General features: G+C 36.2%; 1 protein-coding gene across 1 annotated transcript in view; it reads right to left on the minus strand.

Moving 5' to 3' along the window:
• The window catches only part of LOC118986919 (vascular endothelial growth factor receptor kdr-like), a 163915-nt gene that overhangs the window by 38492 nt on the left and 112039 nt on the right, over window positions 1-13384 (minus strand). The window contains exons 13-16 of the mRNA XM_037045971.1: window positions 11885-12178; window positions 11219-11365; window positions 10910-11035; window positions 9498-9604 (exon numbers count right to left, since the gene is read on the minus strand). Of these exons, the coding sequence (XP_036901866.1) occupies window positions 9498-9604; window positions 10910-11035; window positions 11219-11365; window positions 11885-12178 (674 nt within the window). The remainder of the gene's footprint in view (window positions 1-9497; window positions 9605-10909; window positions 11036-11218; window positions 11366-11884; window positions 12179-13384) is intronic.

Raw genomic sequence — 13384 nt, forward strand, 5'->3', positions numbered from 1 at the left:
ATGAGTATCACAGAAATACAAAGGATCATAAGAGAATACTATAAAAGGCCATGTATTGTAAAATTGCGCAACCTAGAAAGAACAAATTTTTAGAATCATGCAACCTTCGCAAACTGAATACGAAGAAACAAAAAATCTGATTTGATGAACCCTATTAAGGAAACTGAAACAATAATCAAAAACAACCCTCCCAAAAACCCTCCAAGACCACACAGCTTCACAAATGAATTCTATTAAGCATTCAAAGAATATTTAATACCTATTCTTTTCAATAGCTTTAAAAAATAAAGAGGAAGAAATACTTTTAAAAAATATCACAAAGAACATTACCCTGATAGCAAATCCAGACAAGGAGCATACACAACACACACACACACACACACACACACACACACACACACACACAAATTAGAGGCCGACATCTCTGATGAACATCTATGTAAAAATTCTCCACAAGAGATTAGTAAACTGAATTCAACAATAATTAAAAATTTATACACCATGTTCAATGGGGTTTTTAAATTATTTATTTATTTATATTTTTAGGGAGAGGGGAAGGGAGGGAGAAAGAGAGGGAAAGAAACATCAATGTGCACGAGAAACATCAATCAGTTGCCTCTTACACACCCCCAAACTGGGGGGTGGGGGACCTGGCCCATAACCCAAGCATATGATCTGACCAGGAATTGAACTAGCGACTTTCTGGTTTGCAGGATGATGCCCAACCCACTGAGCCACACCAGACAGGGTCATACTCAATGGGTTTTATTCCAGGGATGCAAGAATGGTTCAACATCCACAAATCAATTAACAGGATATACAACATTAACAAAGTGGAGAATGAAAATGTTATGATCATCTCAATAGGTAGAACAAAAGCATTTGGCAAGAGTCGACATCTATTTATAGTAAAATTTCTCAATAAAATGTGTATAGAAAGAAAGTACTTTAGAATAATAAATGCAGTATATGACAACTAAGTCATAACTGGTGCAAAACTGAATGCTTTTCCTATAAGATTGAAAGAAATGATGCTTACTCTAGTCACATTTATTCAACATAGTATTGGAAGTCGTAGCCACAGTAAAAGTTATAGAAAGAAAAGTTAGAGCTAAGAAAAAGTTATAGAAATCATCCAAAAAGAAAAAAAGAAGTAAAACTATCAATATTTGTGGAGGACAAGATTTTATATATAGAAAACCCTACAGAATCCACCAAAACACTATTAGAAATAATAAGTAAGTACATAAAGTTGTAGGATACAAATTGAATATGCAAAAATTTGTTACATTTTTATACACTAACAACAACTATCAGAAGAAAAATGCAGAAAATAATCCCATTTACAATTGTAACAATAAGAATAAAACACCAAGAAATAAATTTAACCAGAGGTGAAAGAACTGTATACTGAAATTATAAGACATTGTTGAATGAGAATTGAAGAAGACATGAAGGAAATGAAAAGATAAGTCATGCTTATGGATTGAAAGAATTATCATTAAATATTTATATTACATAAGCCACTGTACAGATTCAATGCAATCACTATCTATGCACTGTTGTATAGGTACCATGCACTAATCAATTGCACCACTGGAGCTCCTGCAATCCCCAGCTAAATCCCAATGAAAATTTCTACAGAAATAGAACGAGACCCCCAAATTTGTGTGGAAACACCAAAGACCTCAGAAAGACAAAGCAAAACTGAGAAACACATCAACAAAGCCAAAGGTATTACATTCCCTGATTTCAAACTATACTACAAAGATATAGAAAGCAAAACAGTATAGTATTGGTAGAAAAATGGACAGACACACCAATGGAACAAAATTCATAGCCCAAAAATAAATTTGCACATATACAGACAACTAATATATGACAAAGGAGTCAAGAGCATACAACTGAGAGAGTAAAGTCTCTGCAATAAACTGGACAGTCACATGGAAAAGAATGAAATAAGTCCACCATCTTACATCATAAAAAAATAATAAAAGATAGATTAGAGCCTTCAAATTAAACCCTGGCTGGTGTAGCTCAGTGGATTGAGTATGAGCCTGCAAACTAAGGGATAGCAGTTCGATTCCCAGTCAGGGCACATGCCTGGGTTGCAGGCCAGTTCCCAGCAGGGGATGCAGGAGAGGCAACCATACATTGATGTTTCTCTCCCTCTCTCCTTCCCTTGCCCTCTAAAGATAAATAAATAAATAAAATCTTTTAAAAAATGACTTCAAATTAAGACCAGAGACTATAAAACACATTAAAGAAAACATAGGCAATAAACTCTGGGACATTATTCTTAATACAGTTTTTGTGTATTTGATCATAATAGTAAGGGAAATGAAAACAAAAATAAACAGAACTCCATCAAACTAAATGGCTTCCACACAGAAAAAGAAATCATCAAGAAAATGAAAATGTGACCAACCAAATGGTGAAAGATATTTATTTGCAAATGACAGTTTTTAAAAATCTTTACCCAAAGACAGTTTTCATTGCTTTTTAGCGAGAGAGTAAGGGAGGGAGGGAGAGAGAAACATCCATGTGAAAGAAACAGATTGGTTGCCTTTCATACACATCTTGATGAAGGAGGATAGAACTCACAACCTAGGTATGTGCCCTGACCAGGAATCAAACCTGTAACCTTTTGGGGTATGGGACGATGCTCCAACCAACTGGCCAGGGCTGCAAATGATACTTTTGATAAGAGATTAATTTCCAAAATATATAAATAATTCATAAAACTCAATAACAAAAATACCCTATATAACAAATGGACAGAGGGTCTGAATCAACATTTTTCCAAGAAATACAGATGGCCAACAGGCACATTAAAAGATATTCAATATCACTAATTATTAGGGAAATGCAAATCAAAACCAGTGAGATATCACCTCATACCTGTCAAAATGGCTTCTATTAAAGCGTCAATAAACATCAAATTTTCGAGAGGATATAGGGAAATAAGAACCATCATGTGTTGTTGGTGTAACTGTAAACTGTTACAGTAACTATAAAAAACACTATGCAAGTTTCTCAAAAAAGTTAAAAATAAAACAATCATACAACCCAGCAATTACAATTCTGAACATTAATGTGAAGAAAAAGAAGACACTAATTCAAAAGATTTATGCCACCTTATGTTCAGTGCAGCAATGTTTACAATAGCCAATATATAGAAGCAACTTGGGTGTTTATCGACAGGTGAATGGATAAAGATTATGTGTTTCTGTGTTTCTGCATATATATATATATTCCATTATATATGTATAGATACACATGTATAATGGAATATAATTAATTCTTTCATTAAAAATAATGAAATCTTACCCTATGCACAACATAGATAAACACAGAGGGTATTATACACAAAGCGAAATAAGCCACACACAGAAGGACTTTTATTGCATAATTTCACTTATATGTAGAACATTCTTAAAACCACCTAAACTAAACCAAAGACAAATAGACTCATAGATACAGACAACTAACTGATGGTTGCCAGAGTGGAGGCACCTGGGGAGTAGGTGAAAAGGGTGAAGTGATAAGAGGTAGAAACATCTAGTTATAAAATAGATAAGTCACGGGAATGTAATGTATACTACAGGAAATGTAGACATTCACGTAGATTCACTGTGTTGTACATCTGAAAGTAATATACATTATATGTTAACAATACTTTACCAATAAAAGACTAAAGCATATTAACAATAAATTAGCAAAATAATTAATTAATACAGAGGTAAATAGAAAAGACTTGTAATTTTTTGCAATATGAATGACCACTCTACACAAAATATATAACATTTTCTTATAATATTTTAGTTTATATGAATATAATACATAAAACAATTATAATATGAAGGATAGGTATTTGTAAATATACTTTCATAGTAGCAAGTTTTCTACATTTTCTTTTTTTTATTTTTATTGAATTCATTGAGGTGACATTGGTAAATAAAATTATAGGGGAAACAGCCCAGTGCCCATCAGCAGATGAGTGGATAAAACAGCTATGGGACATCTACACAATGGAATACTACTCAACCTTAAAAAAGGAGAAAATTTTACCCTTTGCAACAGCATAGATGGACCTGGAGAATATTATGCTAAGTGAAATGAGCCAGTCAGAGAAACACAAATGCCATCTGATCTCATTCATACGTGGAATCTAATGAACAAAATAAACTCAGGAACAAAGTAAAACCAGAGGTATGGATACATGGAACAGACGGACAGATCTCAGAGGGTAGGAGGGTGGGGAGACTGGAAGAAATTAGCTAAAGAATGTATATGCACATATGCATGGCCCATGGACACAGACAACAATGTGGGGAAGACTTGGGGGGATGGGGTTTGGTGGAGAGGAGAAAAGTAGGGGGAAATGTGGAACATCTGTAGTAGTGTCAACAATAAAAAATAATTATATAGGTTTCAAGTGTGCAATTCTATAAAACATCATCTGTACACTGTGGTGTGCTTTCATCATCCAAAGTGAAGTCTCTGTCCATTATCATTTATCCATTTACCAACAAGTTTTCTGTATTTTATATGACAGTACGATATTAACTGTAAGTAAACTGCATTGAGTTAAGCATGTTTATTGTAAGCCTAAGAGCAACCACTACAAAAAAATGCAAGAAAACATTGCTACAAAGTCAACAGATAAAATAAAATGGGATTATATAATAATATTAAATTGGAAAGAAAGTAGGAAATGAGTCCAGTAGGAGGATAAGCAGTGGATAAGGAGATCAGCAATAATTTCAACAAAACAGACAGAATAAAAATAAATTGTAAAATAATAGACATAAATTCGACCATAATCAATAATTAAATTTTAATGAATGAAACACTAATTAAAATTCAAAGAATTTAGAATGAATTTAAAAAGTAATACCATTTACAAGAGGTGATATATAAATATAAAGACTCAGATATTTGATAGTAAAAGGATGGGAAAAGATGTACCATGCAAATGGTAAGCATTAAGAAGGTGGAATGGCTATACTAATATCAGATAAAGTGAACCTCAAGATAAAAAGCATTCCCAGAGCTACTGAAGAAGACCAGGGCTAGTTTAATTTAAGTAAGGCACTCATCTTAGGCACAAAATTTAAGGATGTCAAAAAAAATCAATGATCAAGATAAATATCATTTTATTGCAAAATTTTAAAAATAAAAATTAATATAAAAATAAGTAGTACTAGCCCTGGCTGGCGTAGCTCAGTGGATTGAGCACAGGCCTATGAACCAGAGGATCACGGTTTGATTCCCAGTCAGGGCACATGCCTGGGTTGCAGGCCAGTTCCCAGTGGGGGAAGCATGAGAAGCAACCATACATTGATGTTTCTCTCTCTCTCCTTCCCCTCTAAAGATAAATAAATAAATAAATTCTTTTAAAAAAAGTAGTACTAAATTTTCCTTTTGTCTCAGGTGCCAATATGGCTCAGCCTGGCATTGTTACTGAATCTGTCTTTAAAATGAAAAGAACATTCTCAATCTGATTAAAAAAACCTATAAAAAACCTTCAGCTAAGAGTACACTTAATGGTGAAATAATTAATGTTTCCCTTTTAATATCAGGAATAATGCAATAACTTTAACTAAACATTGCATTGCATTGTTAGTCCTACCCAGTAGAAATAGAAATAGTAATAAAAATAAAAGAGAAATAAAAGATTTAGAAGGAAGTGGTAGAGCTGCTACTTTTCACAGATGGCAAAATAAACAAAAGAAATTCTAAGGAACTTAAAAAACAGCTACTAGATAATACACAAATATAACAAGTTCATATGATATAATGGATATATTTAAAATTATATTTTCATAACTAGCAAAAAAACAAAAAAGAAATAAAGTTCTACACTCAATTCTATTATTAATACAAAAGCCCCCCCCAAATGAAAATAACTACAGAGACTTTTAACAAAATATTTTACATTTTAGCCCTGGCTGCTGTAGCTCAGTGGATTGAGTGCAGGTCTGCAAACCAAAAGATCATTGGTTAGATTCCCAGTCAGGGCACATGTCAGATCCAGTTCCCCAGTAGGGGGCACGTGAGAGGCAACCACACACTGATGTTTCTCTCCCTCTCTTTTTCTTTCCCTTCCCATCTCTCTAAAAATAAATAAATAAAATCTTTTAAAGTTTTAAAAAATATTTTCTATTTTATACTAAAAACTACAAAATGTTGATGGATAAAATTAAAGGAGATATAATTGACATGAGAGATATTACATATTCATGGATCTAAGGACTCAATATTGTTGAAATGTCAATCCCCTCCAAGTTGATGTATAAATTCATAGAAATAAAGAACAATCACAATTCTACCAGGTTTTTAAATTAAAACTCCAAAGCTTGTTGAGAACAGGCTGACAGCTGCTCGGGGGATGCTGGGAGGAGTGGAGGGACAGAGAAAAAAAAGAGAGAGAAAAGAACTTATGGACATGGACAACAGTGTGGTGATTGTGGTGGTGGAGGAGGGTAGAGGGAGATGAAGGAGGGGACAGGGGGATAAATGGAGATGGATAGAGACTTGACTTGGGGTGGTGAACACACAATACGGTGTACAGGCGATGCATTGTGGAATTGTGCACCTGAAACCTGGACAATTTTGTTAACCCCTGTCATCCAAAAAATTCAATAAAAAGGATAAAAGAGTTCTCTCACCCCAATAAATTTAATTTAAAAAGAATAACTTCTGAAACATCAGACATACCCATAATAAAATGGTAAGAATAAAAATATATTGTGAGTTAAATAAAAGAATGAGAGAGAGAGAAAGAAAGAAAGAAAGAAAGAGAAAAGAAAGACTACATAGAAACAGAGACATGGACACATGGAACAGACTGACAGCTGTCAGAAGCAAGAGTGGGGAGACTGGATGAAAGAAGGTGAAGGGATCAGCCAAAGAACATACACGCATAACCCATAGACACAGATGGTAGTGTGGGGATAGCCAGAGGGAAGGGGATGTAGGGGATGGGTTGGGGTGGGCAAAGGGGGGGAAATGGAGACATTTGTAATAGTATCAACAATAAAAATATAGTTAAAATTTTTAAGTTAAAAAAATAAAATTATTCAAAGAAAAATAGAATCATGTGACTTTATAACTAGTTGGAAAGTCTTTATGAAACCACCTAGTCTAGTGCTTTCAAATTGTGGGTTATGCCTTATCAGTTGGTTGGAAAATGTAGAAGTTCACAGCCAGCATTTTGAAAAAGGAATGGAATAGAAAATTTGTATATTACATGTAGTAGAAGTAAGACACTTAATATAGTTTTTGATTCAGTTACACTGGATCACGGCAGAAAATGCACTTTCCACTGATGGTCTTTGTATAAAAAGTATATTTGAAAACACTACTCTAGTCCAATTCCCTCACGTTAGAGATAGAGAGCGAAATGATCAGAGAGGTAAAAAAGTTGCTCCAAGTCAAACATTAAGGCAGCAGCAGAGAAGAAATATGTGCATATTGAGGGATTATGATTCTTGCTCCAGCACTGACCAGGGCCTGAGGCACATTAAACATCTACTGAACTTGTGATGAAGGCAGTCAAGGAAGAGTAGGTGACTCTACCCCAAACTTCAGTGTGGAGAGCAAATGGGAAATCATGGACTTGAACCACCTTTTCTGTGATCAAGGTAGACATCATCCATCTAGAGTCCTAAGATTAAAATGACCAACTTGAGTCTAAGATATAGCCTTTTGTTTCCAACCTCTATCTCCATCCCGATGCATCCTTACACCAAGATGTTGACAAAAGAGAAACAAAGGGATGTTCTAGGGAGAGGAGATTTGTTGTTTTTACATCTATTACTACAGAAGAAAACTAGAAAGATGTAGAATAAGGGATCCCAGACTAAAAGCTAATATCTAGAAGAACTTTAATAAGATTCAGGAACTTCTGTCAACCTCCTCTAATTAACCAGCATTAATTTTGTCCCTCCCATTTCTTTTTAGTGATAACATTAAAACCCTCTACATCTAAAGCTCTGGTTCTTGTGTTCAGTGTTAGCAAAGGAAGGAAAACCAGTAAGATTGGCCAACTCTGTAGCCAGCCTTAAGGGAAATCTGTGAAACAGTGTAAGATAGTCATTTGGGGATAGATATCTGAGTCCCTGGAGGCTGAAGAAAGTGAAGGATCAGTGACAGCTGGCTAGCTTAGGTCTCAGATACGTCCCCAGTGGCTTAACTGGCAGGAAATCTTGGAGCTTCACGACACCACTGGAATATCTACCACAGCTGTCCATTCCCTTGGCCTGCAAGACCTCGACACGTTTCGCAAGTCAGGCCTAACCTTGTTTCCCCGCCAACTACCTGCATCAGCACTCAGCAACAAGAGATTTGGCCTAAATCCACAGCAGAATTTTTCTCTTAATAGTTGAACTTTTACAAAATGGAGTTTGTAACATATTTAAAAAATGTTTTTTTTTTTAAATAAGTTGCTTTGGAAACAAAAGTAAATAAAGGCCAATTTATCACTTAAGAAGGCTTTAGTTTTTGGCCACTATATGTTAATCCATAGTCTATAAAAATATCTAACATTAATAGATATAAAAGTTATATAGTTATAGCTATGAATATTAAACATCAACCCAACTGATACATTATAATCCTCTAAAAATAATTTTTGACAACATTAGGTATATTAACTTAAAATTGGAGATGGGCCCATCAGTAGATGAGTGGATTAAAAAGTGGTGGTACATATATATGCAATGGAATATTACTCAGCCATAAAAAATGAAATCTTATCATTTATGACAGCATGGATGTACCTAGGAGGTATTATGCCAAATGAAATAAAGTCAGAGAGAGAAAGACAAATACCACATGATTTCACTTACACGTGGAATCAAAAGAACAAAATAAATGAACAAACAAAATTAAAATAGACTCAGACACAGAGAGCAAATGGGTGGTTCCAGTACAGGGGATGTTGGAGTAACAGGTGAAAAAGGTGAAGGGATTAAGAAGTACAAATTGGCAGTTACAGAGGAGTCACTGGGATGTAAAGCACAGCATAGGGAATAGTCAATAACACTGTAATAACTATGTATGGTGCCAGGTGGGTACTGGAAATATCAGGGGAATCACTTTGTAAAGTACATGATTATCTAACCACTGTGCTGCATATGCGAAATTAATATAACATTGAATGTAAACTATAATTGAAAAATAAAATAAAAAATATTGAGATAGAATCTGAGTGGGTAGATGTGTTCTTACATCAGTTCCCAATGTTTTAGGAGGCATGAAGTAAAAACTCCATTACATTTAAGTTCCTAATAACCCCCTTCTCTCTCACACACACACATGCACTCGCACACACACACTGCTTGCACATAATCTCTCTCTGTTGCCTAGATAAATAGTACTATTAACCAAGAAATTTATCTGAGACAAAAAGTATAGCAGGTTCAGCTTTCAAACCATTTCAACTGCACACGAGGCAGCTGTAAGGCCCCAGAGTACTTTTTCTCCCTTACCTTTCGGAGTTTCCGAATAACCAGGGTTAGAAGAAGCCAGAAAAGGGTAGCTGCAAGGCCGGTACAAACAAGAATGATGACTTCAATATTGGATTTGTCTTCAGAGCCTGTAAAGACATTGAAGACAGAATTTATTAAAACAAAATGTTATAGTGTCTCAGTCATCATCTATTATCAGTTTACAAGAAAAATAAGTTCAAGGCCCTGGCTGGTGTAGCTCAGTGGATTAAGCGCGGGCCTGCGAACCACACAATCGCGGTTCGATTCCCAGTCGGGGCACATGCCTGGGTTGCGGGCCAGTTCCCGGCAGGGGACTCACGAGAGGCAACCATACATTGATGTTTCTCTCCTTCTCTCCTTCCCTTCCTCTCTAAAGATAAATAAATAAAATATTTTAAAAAATAAGTTCACTGAAGAGACTGAGAGGAAGAGAGAGAAAATTACTGCGTTTTAGAAAGCACATTTCATTTTTAAAGGACAAATGTCATCAAGTAGGAATAATAAAATCCCTACCACATAGGATTACCCAGAATTCTAAATGAGATAGCTAGAAGTGAAAATAGCGCCTTATATGGTTTATAACTTTTAAACCTATTTTATTATTATCAGTTTTCTGTTTTTTTATAGTTCAGACTCTGGAATATCTCAGACCACTAGAAGACAAGATTATTAAATCAGCTTATATGGTTTGCCTAGTAGGCCCTAGAAAAGTGTAACTGAATGTGCAAAAGGCTTTAGGAATGCTGAGATGGTTATTCCAACCCTCAGCATTTCTTTCAGCAGATACAGCTTTGCCCTTAATAGTTAAAATACTCATCATAATAGCACAGTACATTGGAGTCAAACCACCTTGCCATAACCTTCAGAGAGTGTCTTATTTTCTTTGGGCTTCCTATTTACAATATTAGGGGATCAAAGGTCTAACTTTCTCTGCTTATATTTCCAAATGCCATCCAATAGTTTCCAGTCCACCAAAGGGAAGTAATCTTATTTGATATTTTATATATTTTTTATTTAATTATTGTTCAAATACAGTTTTCTGTCTTATATTTAAAGCATTCCCTTATCTTGGACTTCATCTGTATCACCCCTGAAACATACAGTACAGCTGGTATTATTCTCATGTCAGAAAGGAGAAATCTGAGACCAAAAAAGGCTAAATCATTTGCTTAAGTCATTTAGACTTATGCAAAATCCCATCAAGTTTGTTACAAGTACTGGGTTCTGAATCCAGGTTTTCCAAATCATACTATTCCACATACCTTCCCATTGAAAGTGAATATATTAAGTGTAAGTCATGCTTGCCTTCTTCATGGTCATTGTACACTGTGTCCCCATCACCGAATGCATTTTCTTTCCTTTTTTGAGATCCATTACTGATTATCAATAAAGACAGGTATTTTCCAACTTACCTTCCACAGTGATAAGAGCTGCAGTGCTGACTTCCCCCAACTCATTGGTCGCTTTGCACTGATATACACCCTCATCTTCTTTTTTGGCTCGCTCAATAATAAGGCTGTTGTTCTCAAAGGAGATTCCTGCATTGACAATGCCCCCCATTATTATCCGAGGTATTTGCATGGAAGCCCAGTCTTAGAGTACGTGAAACCCCCAACTTATTACGTCAACCTTGGCACAATTTCAGTCAAGTCATCTCTAAGCAGTTGCATCAAGTCAGGCCCTCTTGACTGGAAACAACGCCACAAGATCTTCAGAATTACCTGAAGCAGCAAGAACAGGAACTCCATCTTTCAACCAGTGGATGTTAGGCCATGGTGTTCCACTCACATTGCAATTCAGCAAAATCTTGCCACTGATGTTGACCTCAATATTGGTAAGATTCTCAATAATGAATGGAGCAACTCTTTCTGTAGCGACCAGGGTAAAAGAGGACAAGATTTTGAGGCAGGGTACCATAAATATGCCATTTCATCTATGTCTCACCCCTCATACTTAATCAGATATTTGGATGGTTAAGTGTTACCATATTCGGGAAAAGAGAAAATGGACAGGGCTAAAAATATACTGCACAGGTGAAGTGTTTGGTGGTTTGTATTTTCTATTCTTCAAGTTACTCCATAATCCTCACACTTAGTAAGGTCATCTTTAGTCAGCTCAAGCAATAAAGGTGGCTGCTCAAGAGTTTAGTTTTGGTATTAGAGGGACCACAAAGGTCCATTCCTCGATTTTCGAATCATCTGTCTGACACAGAGTATATAATTCATTAAGATCCTTTTCTAGAAATGTCTCCAAGGGGCTTCAGGAAACAAAAGGTTGGTTGGCCCAGTCCTAGTAATACAGAAGCAAGAACCCCATTCTGGTTCCACGGCCCACCCAGCAGTTGTCGCCAATGCTAAGAAGTTCTAGGGAAATCTCCCCAACTGTACCTCTAATTAAGAGCTGAGTGGTGTGTTGCATCATCTTGGTGATGTTCCTCTGGGTCCAAGCTTTGCACTTGTACTGCCCTTTGTCCTTCTGGGTCACATTTTTAATCACCAGCGTCAGTGAGATGGAGTAGTTATTTTTTAAGCTTTCTGTGTACATAACAGGAATCTTCTCTCCAAGGGGGTTGAACCAAGCGAGGTGAGTGTAGATATATTTAGCTGCCTTGCATTTGAGCCGGGCATCATAGCCCTCAATCACGGAGACTAGGGATTCTGCCTCCATGAAGCCAGCCACGTCTGTGAGGGTGAAGAAATGTCACTGTGAATATCACTAGGCCCAAGAAACTGCTATATAACAACATGCCTTGTGCTTTCTCCTGAGAACCAAGTTGTAGAGATACAGCAGACTCCATCAAGGACAAGTGTGTAGTAGCAAAGACCCAACTACATTAAGTTATCAATGTCATTTCCTGAGTTTCCTTCTAAATGCGCACAATGGCAGAAGCCATTTTTAGCCACACACAGCTCCGAATTTGTTCCCAAGTAGGTGTGAGCAGAGCTTTGAAAATATTTTCATGTCTCCTATTATGAAGAAGGTAGGCAATTAAGTTTTCTTTTATTTATTACAATGTCATCTGGCCAAATAGTTTCCCACTCCAACATTATCACCAGAATATTACAGAGTCTGAGAGTCTATTATAAGTGACTCACATATTTATCGCCTGACTTACAAACTTCATAGCAATTCCCTTATGTTAATTTTGAAAACAAACCTGAGACAAATATCTCCAATCTCATTTCACAGATTAAAGAAAGAACACATACTGAATACATGGCAGGGACAAGACTGAGACACCAGGTCTACTGATCTGAGTTTGTTTTTTAAGATTTTATTTACTTATTTTAGAGAGATGGGGAAGGGAGGGAGAAAAGGAGTAAAACATCAGTGTGTGGTTGCCTCTAGCACACCCCATACTGGGAATATGGCCTGCAACCCAGGCATGTGCCCTGACTGGGAATCAAACCAGCAATGCTTTGGTTCGCAAGCCTGTGCTCAATCCACTGAGCTACACCAGCCAGGGCCTGAGTTTGTATTTTTGCCATTTCATGCTGCCTCTCCACAGGTAAGTTCTTATTTTGGAATCTACACTACAGATGCTTTTTTTGTTGGATTAAAACATGATGTCTACAGGAGAAGAGCACCTAAATGCAAATTTCTGAGAGAAAAAGAAAAGGTAGTGCAAAAGCTCTAAGGCAGATACTAACACTGAATCATTTAGCACACACGTGAGTTGGAAAGAAAATAGAGGGCTTTGTCAAAATCAAACTCTGAACACCCAGATTTTGACTGGAAAGATAAGAGGCAGAAACACTTTTAATCCTTTTTTAAAAAACATTATTTTATTTATCCTTTTTTTAGAGAGAGGGGAAAGGAGGGAGAAAGGGAGGGAGAGAAATATCGGTGTATGGTTGCCTTTCACACGTCCCTTCCTGGGAACTGGC

The sequence above is a fragment of the Sturnira hondurensis genome, unplaced genomic scaffold, assembly GCF_014824575.4.
Source record: "Sturnira hondurensis isolate 20B ecotype Veracruz unplaced genomic scaffold, ASM1482457v3 Scaffold0004711, whole genome shotgun sequence".
Taxonomy (NCBI): domain Eukaryota; kingdom Metazoa; phylum Chordata; class Mammalia; order Chiroptera; family Phyllostomidae; genus Sturnira; species Sturnira hondurensis.